The 21,912-nt window shown below is 34.7% G+C and overlaps 1 protein-coding gene across 1 annotated transcript in view; it reads right to left on the bottom strand.

Moving 5' to 3' along the window:
• LOC128226268 (glutamate receptor 2-like) overlaps positions 1-21,912 on the bottom strand; it is a 94,123-nt gene that overhangs the window by 11,776 nt on the left and 60,435 nt on the right. The window contains exons 3-10 of the mRNA XM_052936150.1: positions 6,454-6,702; positions 4,574-4,779; positions 4,257-4,310; positions 3,918-4,079; positions 2,827-2,913; positions 2,354-2,470; positions 1,638-1,745; positions 1,127-1,234 (exon numbers count right to left, since the gene is read on the bottom strand). Of these exons, the coding sequence (XP_052792110.1) occupies positions 1,127-1,234; positions 1,638-1,745; positions 2,354-2,470; positions 2,827-2,913; positions 3,918-4,079; positions 4,257-4,310; positions 4,574-4,779; positions 6,454-6,702 (1,091 nt within the window). The remainder of the gene's footprint in view (positions 1-1,126; positions 1,235-1,637; positions 1,746-2,353; positions 2,471-2,826; positions 2,914-3,917; positions 4,080-4,256; positions 4,311-4,573; positions 4,780-6,453; positions 6,703-21,912) is intronic.

Genomic DNA, 21,912 nt, shown 5'->3' with positions numbered 1-21,912 from the left:
ATTAAAGTTATTCTTGTCCATGGAGTTTATGGTAATTTCCATTTGTCCGGGCGTCTCCAATGACTTTTCAGCGCCATTGGCGATTTCTCCAACCACAATATTCGTGTTTCTTACAAAACCACCAACATAGAAGGTAGAGGATCTTTCTTTGTCCGGAGCTTGGTGGTGTCGTTGTCCGTTCATTGCTTGTACAATGTCTTTGTACTTCTGGGCGCGGTTGGCGGACATGTGCACAGTGGCATTGCGGTGAGTGCCCTGGTGGTGTTCGCCATGATGATGTCTGTGTTGGTGACCCCCTTTGGCGATACCCTGCTCCGCGAAGTCGCTGCCTGAGTCTGTCCCTTCCTGTTAATATGAGAGAACATTTGACTTGATGGATGTTGGGTGTTTAAAATTCCTATTTACTACAGCACTGACTAATATGAGCGCGATTTTCTATATACAAAACAATATTATTGTGTAGTGTCAACATCACAAGCCAAACCAAATTCAGTATATAAAAAAAAAGGTGTCCCTACCTGCATGCGTGGTGAAAAGCATTAAGATGCGACTAGCTCAGCTGCGTAAATATCGCTAACGTTGTGAAGCATTATTATTATTATTGCTGAAAAACGAGCTTTGAACTCATTTAGTGAAACGCAACGTGATTTCAGTATTAAAATTCTCATAATTAACAAACTGATACTATAGTGACTAAACGAAGATGCTAACGTAGACATGTTTGAAGACTTCCAAACACGACTACCTGTACAATGCAAGATATCATTCTGGCAAGATTGGCAACAGGTGCACATCATAAATATAGAACTTAAGTATTTATTTGCATTGAACATGAATAATGTTTCAAACAGATTGTTTTTAAACAGCCAGAATGGTTATAAAAGGTGATCATATATGAATCTATTTGTCTGCTCACATAGCTTGAGGCCATTCTGTAGGGTTTAAAAAGCTGCTTTCACAGATGAATGTGTGATTTCTTTTAGCTCAACATATATTTGTACAGCAAAGCATTTCAACTAATAAAAGCAGGTAGTCTAGTGCAGCTGCCATTTTCGTGAACTTCTCAAGTGTTAAGTGTCAAGAAAAATAAATAAGCAACTGATTGTAAGTTGCCGTAGTGACGTACCAGTACGGAAGTGACGACATAAACTTTCCCCTCGTGCGAGGTGTTAGTTACCCTGCTAAACTCTTCCCCGTCAGTGTACACGCCTCCCCGGGTCGACCACTCCCCGATCTGCATAATCATACATGTACATAAATGGCTGGTTTTATAACTGTATTCTTGTTCTTGAATAATACAAATGTATTTCAATCCTTTCAAAAGACAAAGTCATATTTCCTTTCCTTAAACAATAATGCTGGTCTTGTGAATTGATCATGTAAGGCCGGCTTTTTCACTAAACAAGGTTCCAAGAAATGTTCATGGTAATTGTGTTTTAAATTACCTCGGGGCTGGGTAAAGACAAGCAATAAGAAGACAAATACTTTTAAAACAAAATCAGTAACAAGAACATGTATCCAACCGTTATTAAAAGGGTGAGCTGTCGATTTTATTGAACTCACTTCCAAACTGAACGAGATATTTTTAATTCGATTTGATAAATGATAATCCGGAGAGCAAGAAGGCCAATTCCAACCTTGTTTGGCCCATTGTTCAGTCCCACGTTGTAAACATCAAACTTGTAGTTCTTCCTAAATCCATATTCGTCAAACTCAATATTTCCAGTAACCCCGCTGAAATGAAGCTGTAAAATAAAACTTAATTAAATCCCTGTTGACAGAGAAGATCTTAAAAGGAAAGTCAATAAATTTAATATCTTTGAAAAGTGCTAAAACATTTTAAGAGAAGATGTACGATCTACCAGCTTCCTTCTGACTGCAGATTTCCAATTTCTATCAATTAGAACGATCTAGAGGGGAAGCTTTCAACCTATTAATTTTTTTCTTGCTGAAGAGACTAGTTTCTTAGAAGTTTAAAACGCGTTGCTAAAACTTCTTTCTTCGTAGCCTGCCATAATTAAGCTTCTAATGGCGTAAGGGTGAGCCAATCCGTTTTTATTAAAGCATTTTAAATTAGTGCACAAACAGGGTTATATCTGAATTAATACCCATACATTCAGCATAAAACATTGTGCAATTATAAATCTAGTTGAAATTTATTTTAACAGATCGTTCGAGAGGCACGAAAGGCAATGTCTTGATACAATGTAGCAAAACAAACACACGTCAGTTGTTCAAATAATTTCTCCTACATTTACATATCTATTTTCATTATAAACATTTCAAATTAACAAATTGATTCTTATTAAATGTACTGCATTAGAATTATATTTGATGCAAGTTCAGTACATACGTTTCTAATTCCATCCATTAGTGCTGCGCCGTGCATCCAGGGGATTGGAGGATCGGCGTCACATGGTACACCACGTGACTGGTTATAGTTGTACACCATCCCGCGTCGAAACGTATGCTGGAACATAATAACTGTATTGTTTTGTTCCAAAAAAAAGCATACTATCTAACAGAATTGCTATAAATGAAAAATATAATGCAACAATTCATTACACATCAATCATGCTCTAGACACTAAAACGAATTATTCGTTTGCTTTTAAAATAATATTCACAAATAACATCTTAAAACGAATAAAGTCAAGTAAAATGAGCTGAATTGGTAATTGTATACGCAATATGTATAGAAGTCACCTTTTTGTGTGCGCTATATGTCAACAATGCTCGTTTGCATGCAATATATAACAAGTCATCTTTTTGCTTAATCTTAATATCAACAAGTCACCTTTTTTATATACGCTACATATCAAGTCACCTTAAACACATTGGAGGAGTTCTCGATTAGTTGGGAAAGGGTTTTCTGGATCACGGTGATGGCGTCAACAGCGAGGGCGGCATCAATCTATGGAAATATACCCATCATATTACTGCCCTTATTTCCGCAACGACGGCATAACTAAGTTATGTCTGTCTGGGTAAGGACAGCGCCATACGATTCGTTTACACTTTGTCTGAAGTTTACTTGTAATTAGGCCAAAATATTTTTTTCCAGATTATAGTGCTCCTGAATATTGATACTAATAGGATGTGTACACCTGGATTATGTAATAGTTAGATGACATGAAATAATGTCTTAATGATTAACAATGGGCGGAGTGAGCGTAGCGAAAGGGCCCTTCTTAATCATTAAGATTTAATTAAGGTCATCTAGCTTACTAAGAATACAACCTCATTGGCTGACACATTGTCAACGCAAAATCTGACATAGGCATTGTGTCCAGGTTGAGTGACAGTGGGCGGACCTTTAAAAACCCGCGAAAGCCTAGTACTTAATGATTGCATATCTGCATTCTCATTGGCTGTAAATGTGGGTTGTATTCTAAATGTTGTTGCTGAAAAGTATTGTCAAACTCCAATACAGCGCCGTTTGTATTGATGAATGTTAACCTAATTACAACGCTCTATAAAACAATTATTATCGTCATTTTGAAACAAGAAGTTATAGAAAAGATGTTACCAAAAGGAGAAAAAAAACGCTAAAGAAATGTCCGATAGTAAAAAGTTGGGTTGATAAAATGAGTGAAGGTTCGGAAAACCAGTAACACGTTAAAATTCCCACACCTTACACGCATACACCCAAGTGAAACATTTATAGGGGAACAACAATTATAACTTGTAACTAAATACATCTTAAACTGTAAGAATGTTATGCAAAGGATTGACTAATTAATGTACCCTTTATATATATTTCTATTTGCCATTAATTAGACATTGACTCTTAAGTTACCTCAAAATTCTTGTGGTTACAAAATACAATGCATTGTTAGGATTCAAGAGTTACATTGTGCCGTCTAGTCTATGTTATGCCAATGGATAGCTTTAACACCGTGTTCACATGCCACATACATGTATGCTGTTGTCTCCTGCACCGGGCCAGATGTGGGGGTCAAGCTCGCTCCATAGGCCTAGGAACTTCTGGACAAAGGGTGAAGAGTAGTTAACCAACTGGAACCCTGTTATGTTCACACCACCATGCTGGTACCGACCCATCTCCAGAGATAGAAAGTCCTGGAAGAAAACAACCACAGCGACCATTAGTCTTGTTCGAGTTTATTGGTCATAGAAAGCTTCAATAATCAGACTAGAACAACACGACGTATTAATGAAAGAAACTACAAATGCAGCCTTTTTATCATAAAACGAGGCTTTTCCTGTCAATAAAACGAAATTATTATATATTCTCACCATCGTTCCTAAGACGTAACAATAACCGTGTTTATTCATCCCAACCTCTCGTATCTGTCGAAAGTAAAAAAGAGCATTTGTTACCGTATTTTCAGTTTACAAATAACTTTTAAACTCTAGATTTATAGTTTTAAGCTGTGTTTTATGTATGTGCATAGATAAAATAACTTCGATGTAGCGACGGAAAATACGGGGATAAGCCAAATAACAAAATTCGGCTGTGCTTTTGCAGGAAAAAAAATAACGGTCAAACACCAACTGTCAACATGGACAAAACAGTTTGATAGACTCTCTAAACTCATTCGTTGCTCCAATACCTGTTTGAGAACACTGTGATAGTGTTCCTCCCGCGATAGGTCGAGGAGGATAAGGCGATCTGTGTGGTTTTCCGCTTCCCCGAGCTTATCCAGCGCGCGCAACTCCTCGTGCGCATTGTATACGTCAACCAACCGGCGCATGCGCACCGTCGCCTTGTACCGTTTACTCTCGAACGTGCGAATTATTTCTTGTATTCGGTACAGACCTGCATTTTTTAATCAAAGTTATCTACAGGGAAAATTTAATAAAATTATCCTCAATTTTGTCAACCAAATCATTTCTTACAGTGCTCTTAAATATTCACCAATCAGACATTGATAGACGGTAAGATCAAACCTTCTCATCAGCATTGCCAACGGTAACTGTCCTCCTATTTCTCACTGAAACAGGGCAACTGAGTTTTGATCCTAAATCGAAGGCATTTAGGACATTTATCCTGTCTCCCTACCGACATTATTGTCCTCAAGTTGCTCCTACCGTGCCAAACAATTTCTATAAAATAAACGTCAATTGGGAGCTAATCTTGTCAAATCAAGCCATAACAAAATGCAGTGATAAATTCCGTGATTCGTGAGACTTTTTCACATGCCTTTGGGGACGTACACCTCTCAGAAATCATTCGTCTTCATTATTAGCCGAAGACAAGTTAAGATTCAAGCAGTACATTACATGGCTATGCCTAACATTATTATGTCAACCGGGTTTCCTATAATGTTACCCTTTGACGATTTTTTTTATTGGCGTGATGTGAGCTCGTCCTTAATAGAAAACTTTGTAAGACCACTTGTCTAAGGAGGCTTCGATTTTCGCTTGAGTACATGGTTTATATTGCATAGCTTCACTGAACTAATAATTGAAGGCTCTGACTGTGATCCTGTGCAATTGCAATACAAATTTGTCTAATATTTGTTAATAATGTATTTACTGGGCCATTATGGTGTCTTCGAATCTTTTCAACTATAGCTGTTAATAATTTGTTGGAAAAGGGCATGATACACTGCAAACGCTTTAACAAGGGTAGCTTCCGGTCATAAATCAGTGAAGGAACTGTCATTTCCTTTCATATATTAAGCAATGCTTATGTGTTCATCCAATACACACCACTTTAAACCCACACAATAAGTAATAGATCCTCGTTATAATTCGTATACGTAATAAATCTTATCCACTTACAATAAACTAAAGGGTGGTGATCGCAAAACGCACATATATACATATTTATATATCATCTGTCAGAGTCAACAACATGTAGTGTGTGCTCTCTATCCCGTGTATAGCCCTCGTGACTGAATCTACTCATATCTTAGCCCGTGGCATCATTCTTTATCATATGATTATTCTTGAGTTTTAACGCTGATCTATAAGTCTGTTATAGTTCGTGTTTTATTGTCGCTCATTGTGGAATAAATCCATTTCAATTGTACAATATTAAAAACTGAAACCTACCCATACATCTTATGTCGGCAAGCAGAAATTTCAAAGATGCACAATGCCTTACTTAGGTACCTATCTCCAACATCAATATGTGATGAGGATAAAGGCAGGTGAGACACGGAGTAGCGCTCTGGTACGGAAATCTGATGTAGGGTACTAAATACAAGTACATCGGTATAAATAATTAAAACTTAATGATGCAATGAAACCGAATTAAAACTTATACGGTCACGTATTCAGCTCACCTGTTACAAATTCTGTCAGTAGAAAATGAGAAACTTGCTAACAAGTCTTTCAAAGAATGTAAGATATATCTATCATAAGATTAAAAAAACTAATAGCGATACAACTGCTTTTAATCGATCTTTGCAGAACGCAACAATAAAATGTCCGTATTTGTCAGGAATATGTCGTTGCTAAAAATGCAAGACGCACTAAAGCATACCTTCGTCTGAATCGTACACATAATGAAAATTCCTCCACCCAAAGTGTTCAATGACGTCGACAAGAGCGCGCGTATGGGAGGGCCGCATGTGGAGCTGGTAGGAGGGCAGGTGTCGCCCAACGTTATCCGCGAAGCTTGGAGATACATACGGAATGTGGAACGTCTGCGAGTACGCCTCGATGATGCTGCTCGACTCAAATCGCCGACCACCAAACAACATAAACACGCCCGTCTCCATGTGTGAGCAAACTGGAAAATTAAAAAACTTGTTAGGATGGTAATTTTACACCAGAACTGAAGATGTTGCTTTTGTGAATGAATTGTTACGACCCCACAGTCGACAGTCGTATGAATTGCCTAAAACCCTCTACGTGACTATAGATTTGGTATGCTCTGGCGCCCCAAGTACTCTATTACTTGTAATATCGGGAGCGAAATCTCACATCGTGAATTTAATTCAAATAATCTAGACTTAATTTGGCTAAAGAAAAATATTGGGAAGGTAATTCGAATTTGTTTCCCAAATGTATATTTTGAAAAGTATTTTAACTTTGTACAGTGTGAACTCCTCAGAAAATGGTGAGTTCTTTGGAAAACAAGACGTCGAGTATCTGACACAGCAAAAAGTCACTGGAATGTAGAAATAAACCTTCAAGGTCGTCAACATATTTCAATAGTTTAATAGTAAGAAATCAGAATCAAAACTCAAAAGTCTTATTATCGCTAAATTTCGTATTCATTTATTTATGATTTTACCAAGGAGAATATTTATATATATTTGCAATTGCTTTTTTCTTATTAGATTATTAAAAAAGCAGTAACATGGTGAAAACGTTTTGAGTGCAAATCTCGCGGGCGTCTCTAAAGATAGCCAAGTTGAATCACCTCTAGAACAGGAAAAATTCCGGTTCTCTTGTACTAGTTACAGTATGGGCAGCCTCATTGTTCGGGATTTTATTGCAAATTATATAAGAAATACGAATTAATGAAAGTAAAATGTCATAACATTTTATAATAACTGTATCGATAACACTTAAACATGCATGAATATTAATGAAACTGTGACGGTCATGGCAAAACTCAGTCAGAGCTAGCTTTCCTGGACTGTCGGTGCGTAGCTAGGTTCTTACGTGATCTTCAATCTCCAGACGGCAAAAACTACAATGAACACACCTAAGAAAATTCAGCATTGTTGAAGTTGAACTTAAAACCAGTTCATAAATCGGGGAATATCTATATTATGCCTACGCTTGGGTGACATATTCTGTATTCTGACTCATGTCGCCATCCACAAGAGTGCAAGAAATCTCATCAGTGGCTAAATGATACGTGGATTGCCAGTCATACAGGATATTAAAGACAATGAATTGCCATTTCTGTGAGAATGGTTTATAATAAATACCATCAGTTGCTATGTTCATTCATTACCATACTGTAAAAAACTACACAATTCTTGTTTATCAAACTTCGGTTATGCTGTCATCCTTGTCTTTTTTTTGCTCATTTTTATAGTGTTTTAACTTCCTGTGCTTTGTAGGGAATGGCAAACCCAATGCATTAGAAATTACAACGGTTTCTAAATTAAATAAAAAACAAAATCGACCGTTTGTACCTCAGTTCAGATTACTCTGCACTTTTAAATTGCATGCTTTTCTGATTTGTTGAAAACTTAAATTAATTTGTCAAATTCAATATGTTAATTCCTGGAGAAAAATCTGTCAATTATAAAAAAATGTTCATGTCTTGCTCCAAAACAAAACCATTACATGAAAACCGGTCTTATTCAAGAATGCTAAATTTTATAAATCTGCTTTCGCTTACATTAAAAGAAGAGTGCTTCAAACTGCGTCTAGTAATTATTTGAAGAGTTGGAGATCTCAGAGTGATAAACATCTTGTGTACTCATTTCCTGTTTTTATGGAAACTCGGGGAACCTTAATGAGGCTGACATCCGACAGCAAAATGTATGGGTTGGACCGTATCTTAAAAGACCTCCCTGGAAAATGTTCATCGGTTAAAAGGCTCATTGAAGATTGGCAGATAAGGCATTAAAATGGAAAGCATTGCCACTTTGATTGTACGAACCATTTCGCGTGTAAGCTAGCATTTCGTAATCATTTTATACACAATTAATGCGTCTTATGTAGTGCCGTTGATATGTATCTTTTGTACAAAACATTATTTCTGATTTAATAATATATTACAAAATAAAGTGTTTGCCTTGACAGAGATACGATTTAATTCTTCTAAAGGTATTTGCATCCAATAATTCCAGGTGATGATGTTAAGGAGCAGGTGCTTATACATTAAATATATAGCTAAAAATCAACACACCATCAGATAAAATTATACAGGATGAGGATGCGTACGCGTGGACATTAGATTCAAAACGATTGGTAAAATACATTACACTCAAATCATTTATTAACACTGATATAAAATATGTACTTCATTTTCCTTCAGGTTATATCAAAACCGGGTCAAACTTCTTTACATAAAAGTATATGTCAAAATATTCAATTTCGTTTCTCGATCTCATATCTCGTGAACGCTTATATAGTTTTTCAAATGTGTTTGAGCGCTATTTTAAAGACGTGTCATATACCAAAGACCAAATACTAAATATCCATTAAAAGATGACAGAACAAACCTTTGGGTGTGCTAAAATCCAGAGAGTCCATCAAGGGAATATTAAAACAGTATTAGAATGAAATATTGCACAGTCTATAAACATGCTTAACGTAAACTTTAGTTTCAAAACAGCGTAATCATCCATTCTAGAGAAGTAGAGGAGCTGAAACTAACACTGTTGTTATAGAAACTGCAGGGAAGAGCCTTTAGTAGCTTAACCCTACAGTGACTACTATATGGTGACACAATGGTCAGATAAGTTATTGGTTATTGTGTCAAGGAACATTTACAACAATATGCTGATATAATGACTCACACATTTCACTGAATTGTGTTTGTTTATATATTATGTATATGAAATGATCCAATAGACCTAACTAGGAAGCAAAACCTATTAATTCTGAAATATTAAAACAACAAACAAAGATCAGATTTTCAAACAAGAACATGATTATTAACTCTTACATTGAATATCGTAGTTATATGATTGACGACAAGTACTGTACAAAGTTGAGTAAATACTTGATATTCCTGATGCTCTTAGATACCAAGTAGGTGAACACACACAATAACTGACACCACCAATATTCTCAATAGCATATGCTGTCAAATACTGCAAAATTGAAAGCACATACATTTTCTGGTGGTCAATGTTATACTGAAATTACCCACGTACCCATGAGAAACAGTCTCGGAAATTGAGTCTATTTTAAATTCAGTCGTACATTATGCTGAGGTAACCCTATGTTACCAATTATGTAACAGTTGCCTTGGAGACGCCTTAACAATCTTAATCGTCCCCACTTCCAGACAAAATATAGCTTAAGGTATTAGACAATGTTCTTTCACAAGATTTTGTTCTCATATATCGCTTCAAGGTTTGTTGTTAAGATTAGATTATATGTTTATCATTCTGCATCATCTGATTGGTGTACCGAAAGTAGGAGCGTTTGACATAAATGGAACAAATAACATACTAATTAAAGGTACAGGAACGTATAATTCAAACCTCTGTTAGTATACATGTATATCTTTTTTGGGGCGTCATTTATTTGTTGTTAATGTACCATTTTAATTAGGCTTTTTTTTGTTCAAACGTAACAACTGAATTTGTAATATTTCATTGTGCTAGAAATAAAATTATATGTATTCTCTATCAGCACTTTAAGTCTTTGAGATTTAAATTCCAGCATACCCACATACTCAATAACAGTTTCCACATATACATGGCTTGGTGACAAATGTTAGGTTATGACCATTTAACAAGTGTACCCAGTAAACTCTGTTTCGAGTGAACTCTTGTTTCATTGACATTTCCAAGGCGGTAATCCAAGTATTTATCAGTAATGCAATTTTGATGAGTGTGAGTGGCCTGTTTATGGTGTTTGTATTTTTGTATGTGGTGTTAAAATGTTTGTGTCCCTACTTTATTGTCGTTTGGACCTCGCCTGTACCTACCAATAAACATGGTTGGACCTTGCCCTGTACCTACCAATAAACATGGTTGGACCTTGCCCTGTACCTACCAATAAACATGGTTGGACCTCGCCCTGTACCTACCAATAAACATGGTTGGACCTTGCCCTGTACCTACCAATAAACATGGTTGGACCTTGCCCTGTACCTACCAATAAACATGGTTGGACCTTGCCCTGTACCTACCAATAAACATGGTTGGACCTCGCCCTGTACCTAACAATAAACATGGTTGGACCTCGCCCTGTACCTACCAATAAACATGGTTGGACCTCGCCCTGTACCTACCAATAAACATGGTTGGACCTTGCCCTGTACCTACCAATAAACATGGTTGGACCTCGCTCTGTACCTACCAATAAACATGGTTGGACCTTGCCCTGTACCTACCAATAAACATGGTTTGGTTTTGTTTTAATTTTTGACTAGCGGCCTTTTCCCTGTATTGTTCATTGAATCATTGATTTGATTTCATTTAAATAGTTTTCTTTAAAATTGTCAAGGGCAACAAGTGTCAATATCAAAATGAGTCAAGGACAAAAAAGTGTCAAGGCCAAAAAGTGTCAAGGACAAAAACCAAAAAGAAAGTTAAAACCAGAAAAGTGTCAAGAACAAAAAAGTGTCTAGGACGAAAAGTGCTGCCGTTCGAAAGATTAAACTCTGTTATCAGTTTGTACATGAGACCGGTTCAGAAAACTCAGAACGATTCTCATTTAACATGACCAAGATAGGGTTCGGTTGGAATTGATCCACATAATTAGTGTCATTATTAACACGCTCATGTATAAATCAGGAAATTCATTAATGTGCCAGTCACAGCAAACGTGCAAAAGGGGAAGTGGTAATTATAATTCTGCAAATATTGCTGTTCACGTAATTGAAGGAACGATCAAAGTCTTCAAAAATGATTGCGCCTGAAATTGATGGATTGTATCCAGCCAATTGACTTATAATGTTCTTCATCTTGCATCAGATGCGACAAATGTTATCAATATGTATTGTGAAAAGGCTATTGCTCACGAATTAAGTGAAGAGGTATAGATATAGTGTTGTTATATAAGCGATATTTTGGCGTATTTATTAACTGGATAACTTGTGGCCACGTACATATTTATTGAAGAAAACAACAAAATATTTATAAAGGCTTAAAAAGTTTTGTACACAAATCATATGCTTTGTTTTGTTTTGATCATTAAGTCAAATAAGTTGAACAAAAGAATGCATCTAAATTTAAAAAAAATCTGCATCAACCAATATTGCTCCCCCCACTTATAAATATAAATATCTTTCCGTTATCATAAATAATTATGTTCTCAAATCTATAGCCGTAAACACATACTCTGCTAGTTTTCTATTTACATTGATATTTTGAATGGTGATTATTCTACAGAATCTATCACATTTTGACGAACATAATAAATCTTTTTATGTATGTTTTTTTTTCTAACATAAAATTAATTTGCACTCAGGAACACAATGCAACTCATTTACGAGCACATTACACAAGGGCATTTTCTTTTTGTATATGGAATAACTATTGGCTTCTACTTGTAATAGTTGTGCAGATACTCGGCAAAACAGTTCTATATTTAGCAATATTAGTATCGTTAATGTAGGACTTTAATCAACTTAAATTTGATATTAACCCATATGTATTAGCTCTACTGGATTCTCCTCATTTTGAGCTCAGGTATGAATACATATCCGTAGATATCTGCTGAAACACGTAAAATTAAATCAATATTTCCGGCACCTTCATTTAAACATATATCCTGAGTATTGTGATAAGCCTCTTACCACATATACCCAGTATTTAATTTTTGTGTGCCATACTTATTATATATATTTTTATCAGGTTTAGAATTCTAACATTTAAACTACTAAAATATAATAGCTTGCATATTCAATTTTGTCAGTCTATATGTAATACTTTTACAGCTAATTTACTAAACAATAGCGTTTTACCTATCTCATAAACAAATCTATTCTGGGTTTGAAATTTTACCCCTTGTTATTCTTTACAAAAAATAAATGAACTGTTTCATTTGCGGACAATACAAAAGACCCCATACTAAGCTGAAAGGGACTCGGTCATGTTTTTCAATATCCACTTTATAACTTGCTCTTTGAAGTCAACTATTTTTAAATGCGATACAAACGCCATTCAACAAAAAGCTGTAGCGTCATTGGCTGATTGACATTATCACGTGATGCTAGCAATGTTATCAATAAAGGTTTAAATATACTTCAGTTTAGTATAAGGTCCTGTGGGCGAGTGGATAAGGTATTAACCGAAATAGATAATTTCATAAATGTAATTTATTCAAAGTTGGTTTTTACCAACAGTCGTGAGAAATGCTCACAAAATGGTGAGCTCTTTGGTATACAAGACATCGAGTATCTGACACAGCAAAGGGTCACTGGAATATAAAAATAAACCCTCTCGGGTTTATTCAAAGTAAACTTTGCATTCACTTATTTCTGATTTTATCAAGGTGAATATTTATTAAAATAACCTCAATTGCTTTTGTTTTTTTTTTCTTTTCAGATTGTAACAAAATCATCGGCGAAACGCGTTCCGGTGTTTTTAACAATAGTCAAGTTGCATCTCCTGGAGTGCAGGTAAATTCCGATCCTCTTGTACCAGTTACAGTATGGGCAGTCCTCTTGTACCAGTTACAGTATGGGCAGCCTAATTGTTCGGGTTTGTGCCAATCATACAGGATATATTTTAAAGACAATGAATCGTTATTTCATTGTTATGGTTTTATAATGAATACCATCAGTTGTTATGTTCATTCATTACCATACTGTAAAATACTACACATTTTTTGTTAAGTAAACATCGGTTCTGCTTCGTTCATTTGTTTAGCGTTGTAACTTCGTGTGTATTTTAGGGAATGGCGTACTCAACGAACTTAGGATTTACAACGGTTTCTAAATTAAATAATAAACGCACTTTGTCCTATCGATATTTTAAAACATAATGACGTTTTTACCTCAGCTAATTTCTCTGCAATTTTAAATTGCATGATTTTCTGAATTTTTGTAAACTTAAATGAGTTTGTCCAATCCAATTAACTCATTCCAGGAGAGAAGAATCTTCCAATTATACAACTTGGTTCAGGACTTGTTCCAAATCACAATCATTACATGCAAACCAGTCTTATAAAAAATGTTCAATTTTATAAAGCTGTTCTTTACTTACATTAAAAGACAAGTGCTGCAAACTGCGCCTTGTAATTAATTGAAGAGTTGGTGATCTCAGGGTGATAAACATCTTGTGTACTCATTTCCTGTGTTCATGGAAACTCGGGGAACCTTAATGAGGCTGACATCCGACAGCGAAATGCATGGGTTGGACCGTATATTAATATACTTCCCTAGAAATTGTTTCTCAGTTAAAAGGCTCATTGAAGATTGGCAGATAAGGCATTAAAATAGAAAAAGGTGCCACTCTTATTACATGAAATATATCGTGTAAAAGCTAGCATTTCGTAATCATTGTATACACAATTAATGCGTCTGATAAAATGCTATTGATATATATCTTTCGTACAAAAAAAAATGACTTTGCCATGACAGAGATATGATGATGATTCTAGTAAAATTATTTGCATCGAATACTTCTATGCCTTGATGTAAAGGAGCAGGTGCTTACAGTTTACATTAACTGTCCTGCAAACAATCATAACACCATCGGATAAAATAATATTATATCCGATGGTGCGATGATGGTGCGTACGCGTGGATATGAGACTCAAAACGAAGCATTAAATACATTATACTCAAATCATTTATTAACACTGATATAAGATTTGTTCTTCATTTTTCTTCGGGTAATACCAAGAATGTGTCAAACTTCTTTACATAAAAGTGCATGTCAAAATAATCATTTTCGTTTCTCGATCTCATATCTCGTGAACGGTTATCTAATTTAACAAATGTGTTTGAGCACAATTATCAAGACATATATGTCTTATACAAAACACCATATACTAAATATCCATTATATGATAACAGAACAAAAAAACCTTTGGGTGTGCTAAGAATCCGATTTTTCTTACAGAGTCCATTAAGGGAATATTAAAGCATTAGAATGAAATAATGATTGTTATTTGCTGACACAATGATCAGATAAATGATTTGTTATTGTTTCAAAAAAGATACGGTAACAGCAAGAAGGCAATATCCAGATATAATGGATCGCCAATTCCACTAAATTGTATTTGTTTATACATTATGTTTATGGTATGAGCCAATGGACCTAACTAGGAAGCAAAGGCTGTTGATTCTGAAATATTAAAAGAACAAATAAAGATCCGATTTACAAAAGAACCAGATTAGTATCTCTTTCATGAGCTATAGAAGTTACATGATTGACAACAAGTACTGCGTTGAGTAGGTACTTGGTATTTCTGTTGCTCTAAGAGACCTACTAAGTGAACACACACAATGTTTCACACCTCCAATATTATCATATCCTGACAGATGTTGCAAAAATGAAACCTCATACATTTTTCTGGTCGTCAATGTTATACTGAAATTAACCCTCTTGTCCGTGAGACACTGTATCGGAAATTGAGTCGATTATAAAATCACTGGTTAGTTGGTTGAGGTAAACGTATGCAGCCACTTATGTATCAGTTACCTTGGAGACGCCTTATCAATCTAAATTGTCCCCGCTTCCAGACAAAATATAGCTTAAGGTACTAGACAATGTTCTTTCACAAGATGTTGTTCTCATAGGATTGTTGTTAAGATAAGATTATATGTTTATCATTCTGCTGCATCTTATTGTTGTTCTGTAAGCAGAAGGGGCCTTTGACATGAGTTGAACATATAAGGGTAAATGTACATATAACTCTATAACAACTAAAAATTTGTTAGTACACATGTATATCTTTGTAGGTGTATTTTCATTTCAGATAAGAGTACCATATAAATTAGGTTGCTGTCATATTCAAACGCAATAATTAAATTCATAATATTACTTTGTGCTAGAAATAAACTTATAAGTATTCTTTAACAGCACTTATAGTTCTTCCGATGTAAATTCCAGCATTCCCACATACTCAATAATACCCACATCTGCATGGCTTGGTGACAACTGTGTGGAGATAGCCATTTAACTAGTGTGCCCAGTAGACTCTGGTTTGAGCACTTGAACTCTTGCTTCAATGACGGTTCAAAGGCAGTAGTTTTGATGTCTGTGTGGCCTGTTTGTGGTGTTTGTATTTATGTATATGTTTTTAATATGTTTGATTCTCTACTTTTTTGTCATTTTAGCCCTTACCTTGCGCCTCTAAAGAGGGTTTGTTTTTAAAGTTTCGACTGCCTGGCTTGTCCCTATATTTTTCATTATATTTTTGGCTTTAGTAGATTTCATTTTCTTTTCATTTAGAAGAAAAAGCGTCAAGCACAAAAATGTGACAAGTACAAAATAGTATCAATGACAACAAAAGCCGTGTCTTCGAAATAATACACTCAGTTATCACCATGTACATGAGAAACGTCCATAACAATAGAACGATTATCATTAACATGACCAAGACGGGTCTCTGTTGGAATGGTTCCACATCATTAGTGTCAATATTTACACGCTCATGTATAAATCAGAAATTTCAACTATGTGGACTATTTTCTCGTTCAGTCACAACGAACGTGCAAGAGGGGAATGGGTAATTATATCTATGCAAATAATGTTGTCCACGTAATTGAAGGAACGCGCACAGTCTGCAAACATGATTGCGGCAGAAATTGACGGATTGCATGCAGCCCATGGAATTAAAATGTTCTTCATCTTGCATCAGATGCGACAAACGTCATCAATTTGCGTTGTGTCAATGCGTTTGTGCACGAATTAAAATGTAGAGTTATATATAAGCGATATTTTGCGTATCAACTTGAGAAGTTGTGGCCACGAAGATATTTATTGAAAAAAGAAACATTTATAAAGGATAATAAAGTTTTATCTGTACACAAATCATATGCTTTGTTTTTATTTGATCATGTAAGTCAACTTAGTTATGCATAACATTATAATGCATTAATAAAACCTGCATGAACCCATAGTGTGCCCCTTTCTTAAATATTATATAAATATCTATCCGTTTTAATAAATATAATATGTTCTGAAATCTATAGCCTTAAGCACATACTTCGCTTGTTTCCTACATGTATTTACATTGATATTTTGAGTGGTGATTAGCTATCAAAATCTATCCCATCTTGACGAACATAATTAATCTTGTTAATGTATGTTTTTCAAACATCAGTACAATTTGCATGCAAGAACGCAATGAAACTCATCTTCGAGCACATTACACAAAGAACATTTTCTTTCTGTTAATGGAATGATTACTGGCCGAGCAGACGCTCGACAAAACAGTTCTATATATTTAGCAATATTATCATCGTTAAGGTATTACTAAACTTAAAAAAAGAAATGAATTTCGTGGTTGATGTCATTATCGGGTAATGACTGGATAAATGTGTTGCGTCCGGATGACTTTACGCGTACTTTAGCCAACCCTTATGCGTTCATATCCCCGATAATGACATGAACCGCGCAATTCATTACTTATATTTACACCAGTTGTTCATTATTTATTTCCAGAATTGATTCAATATTCTAAATTTCATTTAATAAAACCTTTCAGTAATTCTTTCTCAGCCTTTCTGTAAATAGAACGACCCTACCTTAACCGAACAAAATTTGTCATATGACGTTATAACAACGCGGAAAAAATAAACAACTTCATAGGTGATTTTTAACGTATAATTGGAACTCTAGTGACTACAATGTTATACTCAATCATAAATTAACACTTTTTCACATGTCGATTTAAGTTTTTTGGGGCTGCTGACAAAATTAAAACAATAACATAATAAACAACTTTCAATGTACATGTATATTTATATGCGATCCGAACATTTTCCAATTAGAAAATGTGTAAAAGTCTTTTTCAAAATCAAAACCATTACAATTAAACCGGTTTTACTCAAGAATGTTCAACATTATAAATCTGCTTTCACGTACATTAAAAGAAGAGTGCATCAAACTGCGTCTTGTAATTATTTGAAGAGTTGGAGGCCTCAGAATGATAAACATCTTGTGTATTCATTTCCTGTTTTTTATGGGAACTCGGGGAATCTAAATGAGGCTGACATCCGACAACGAAATGCATGGGTCGGACTGTATCCTAATATACTTTCCTAGAAAATGTTCTTCAGATAAAAGGCTCATTGAAGATTGGCACACAAGGCAATAAAATGGAAAACATTGCCACTCTGATTGTGCGTACCACTTCGCGTGTAAGTGGTACTTTTGTAACCATTGTCACAATAAATGCGTCTCATGTAGTGCCGTTGATATGTATCTTTTGTACAAAACATTATTTCTGATTTAATTATCTATTACAAAATAAAGAGTTTGCCATGAAAAAGATACGATTTGAGGCTGCGTATGAGTAGACAATAAAATCAAAACGAATGGTAAAATACTTTACGCTCAAATAATTTATTAACACTGATGTAAAATTTGCTTTATTTCCATTGAGGCAATACGTGTCAGTCTTCTTTACCTAATTGTATAAGTAACAATATTCATTTCTTATTTTTTTATGTATTGTGTATGTGTTTATAGTTTAACAGAAGTTTTCGAACACAATTTTAAAGACAGATATGTAATATACCAAACCCAAAATACTAAATATCCATTAAAATATAACAGAACAAATATTTTGGTGTGCTAAGAATCCGCTTTTTTCACGCAGAGAGTCCATCGAAAGAAATATAATAAACACACATTAGAATGAAATATTGCACGGACTATAATCATGCTTAAAGTAAACTTTAATTCAAGCAGTTTTCAAAACAGTGTTATCATTCATTCTAGAGAAGTAGAAAAGCTGAAACTTACTGGTTTAATCTCCCAATAAACTTAAGTTTTACTGACCGTTCAAAGGCGGTACCTAACACTCCTTGATAAACATGCCTAGTTTTTTATATAAAGTATGTATGCTGTGATGTTTGTGGATTTTTGTGCTGTTCTTCCATGTTTCTTGTTTGTGATTTTATGTTCTATGTCTTTGGCATTTACCCAGTTCCATTAAACCGGGTCTATGTTTAAAGTTTTTGCTACTGAGCTTGTTTCTGTAGCTTTTCGCATAAATATTTATGCTAATGTAATAGAAATTACAAGGACAAGCCTTAAGAAGCTTAAAGCTACAGTGATCATTATTTGGTGATACAATGATCGTTATTTGGTGACACAATGCTTAAATATATGGTTGGTTATTGTTTTAAAGAAAATGCATTCACAGTAAGATGGCAATATGCTGATATAGTTATTTAAAGCTGCAGCTGTTGTATATGTTTATGAATTATGTATATGGCATGATCAAATGGACCCAACTATGTAGAATAATTTTAATTCTGAAATATTTAAAGACAAAATAAAAGTCAGTTTTAAAAACAAGACCCGGATCATTTCCTCTTACATTAGATATAGGAGTTATATGATAGATGACAAGTATTGAGCCGAGCAAGTACTTCTTGTTGCTTTTAGAGACCAAGAAGATGAACACACGCAATACTTCACATCACCAATATCCCCAATAGCATATGCTGTCAAATACTGCAAAAATGAAAGCACATACATTTTGTAGTTGTCAATGTAATACCAAAATTAACCAACTAGCCCGTGAGGCACTGTCTCGAAAAAAACTCCATTATAAATTCAGTCGTACGTTTTGCTCAGGTAAAACTATGTAACCAATTATGTAACAGTTGCCTTGGAGACGACTTAAAAATCTAAATTGTCCCCGTTTCCAGACAAAATATAGCTTAAGGCACTCGACAATGTTTCTTTACAAGATTTTGTTCTCATATATCGCTTCAAGGTTTCTTGTTAAGATTTGACCATATACTTATTATTCTGCTGTATCTTATTTTTGTTCTGAAAGCAGGAAGCGTTTGACATGTATGGAACAAACTAAGGTATATGTACGTATAACTCAAACCTTTGTCAGTGCACATGTATATCTGTGATGGCGTCACTTCATTTCAAATTAATAATATTTCATTGTGGTAGAAATAAACTTTAACTTATTCTTTAACAGCACTTATAGTTCTTGAGATGTAAATTCCAGCATATACCACATACTCAATAACAGTTTCGTACCCACATCTACATGGCTTGGTGACAAGTGTGGGGTAATTGCCATTTAACTAGTGCGCCCAGCAGACTCTTGTTTCACTGACCGTCCAAGGCTGTAATCCCATCATGCATCAGTGTAATGCAATTTTGATGCGTGTGTGGCATATGTGTGGTTGTTGTAACTGTGCATATGACGTTAATATGTAAATGTCTCTAGTTTATTGTCGTTTGGGTCCTTGCCTTAGTTTTGAGTTTCCGACTACCTGGCTCGTCCCTAAATTGTTCATTGCATTGTTGGCTTTTGTTGAATTTGCATTGTTTTCATATAGATGAACATTTTCTTTAAAAATGTCAAGGAGAAAAAAGTGCAGTCTTTCGAAAGATATCACCCTGCTATCACTTTGTACATGAGAAACGTCTCGGAAAATAGGACGATTTTTATCAACATAACCAAGGCGGGGTTCTGTTGGAGTGTGTGTCAATATTTTCACGCTCACGTATAAATCAGAAAATTCAACTATGTGCACTATTTTCCCAGCCAGTCACAACGAACGTGCAAGAGGGGAATTGGTAACTTTATCGCTGCAAATATTGCTGTCCACATAATTGAAGGAGCGTTCAGTGTCTGTAACAATGATTGCGCCAAAAATTGACGGATTGCATGCAGCCCATGAAATTATAATGTTCTTCATCTTGCTTCAGATGCGACAAATTTTATCATTTTTGTGTAAATACTTTTGTGCACGAATTTAGATGTAGAGTTACAAATATATGGTTATATATGGTTATATAAGCGATATTTTAAGGCGTATTTCAAACTTGTTTAGGGCCACGTACTTGCAAAAGAAAAAAAAAACATTAATAAAGGCTTACTATGTTTTTTCTGTACACGGTCAAATGGGTGAAACATAATAATGCATTACAATGAAAAAATAAACCAGCATCAACCTATATTGTGCACCTTGTTTAAGTATAAATATGTATTCGTTATAATTATAACACTATGTTCTGAATAATATAGCATTAAAAACATACTTCGCTAGTTTTCTATTTACATTAATATTTTAAAAGGTGAGTATTCTTCAAAATATATCACATTCGGAAGAACATGATCACTGTTATTTATGTATGTCTTTCTAACATTAATAAAATGTGCATCCACAAACGCATTGAAACTCATCTTCGAACACATTATACAAATGGCATTTTCTTTCTGTATATGGAATAACCAATGAATTTGAGAAGAAACTCGGCAAAGCAAATCTATATACAGCAATATTAGATATCGTTAAGGTAGGACTTAAATCAATATTTCCCGTACTTTAATTTAACCAAAAATCACGACCTTAATGATAAGCGTCTAATCATACATATCCAGCATTAACTATTTGCGTGTCTAATTATATACACATTTTATTATAGATGGCATTCTAACATTAAAACTTCTAATGCATTTACAGCGAGTTTACTACACAATGACGTTCTATCTAGCTCATAAACAAATCTATTCTGGGTTTCAAATTTTACCCCTAACATTTCTTTACAAACAAATAAATGAACTTTATTTGTGGACTATCAAACAGACCCAATCATTTGCTTAAAGTGACCCGTACATGGTTTGTAAATAGCACTTTTTGTGGATTTTATTACGAAACAAAAAGTGGCGAACTTTAGGCAGTGTAAAAACTAAGATACTGACGGCTGGAACCCTTCAACAAATGTTGATATATGTGCTCAAATATTGAAGTCCACAATTTTTAAATGCGTTACTTACACCATTCAACAAAAAGCTCTTACATCATTGGTTGATTGACATTATCATGCGATGCTATGTGATGTTTTAAAGTTTAAACATCCTTCAGCTTGGTATAAGCCCGTGTGGGCGAATGAATATGGTATCGCTTTTTTCTAAAACAATCTTGATTGTACCAGCGTAAGTTCACTCCCCACTACAACCAGGTGTTTTATATTTTAATTATTTTTCCTTTAGTTACGTTATTAAAGAGTAAAATAATCATAATATAAATATTTTCAAATGCAAATTATTTCTGGCACCAAACGTGAGAGAGTCGCTTTCATGACTATCTACTACAATATTCTTCCAGTAATAACAAGCCTTCTTGATAAAAAGTCCCTGTTCTGACAAAAACACAATATCATCAGCAAACACTGATATAACATGCTTTAAC

The sequence above is a fragment of the Mya arenaria genome, chromosome 3, assembly GCF_026914265.1.
Source record: "Mya arenaria isolate MELC-2E11 chromosome 3, ASM2691426v1".
NCBI classification, from domain to species: Eukaryota; Metazoa; Mollusca; class Bivalvia; order Myida; family Myidae; genus Mya; species Mya arenaria.
This window is presented reverse-complemented; position numbering and strand designations above follow the sequence as displayed.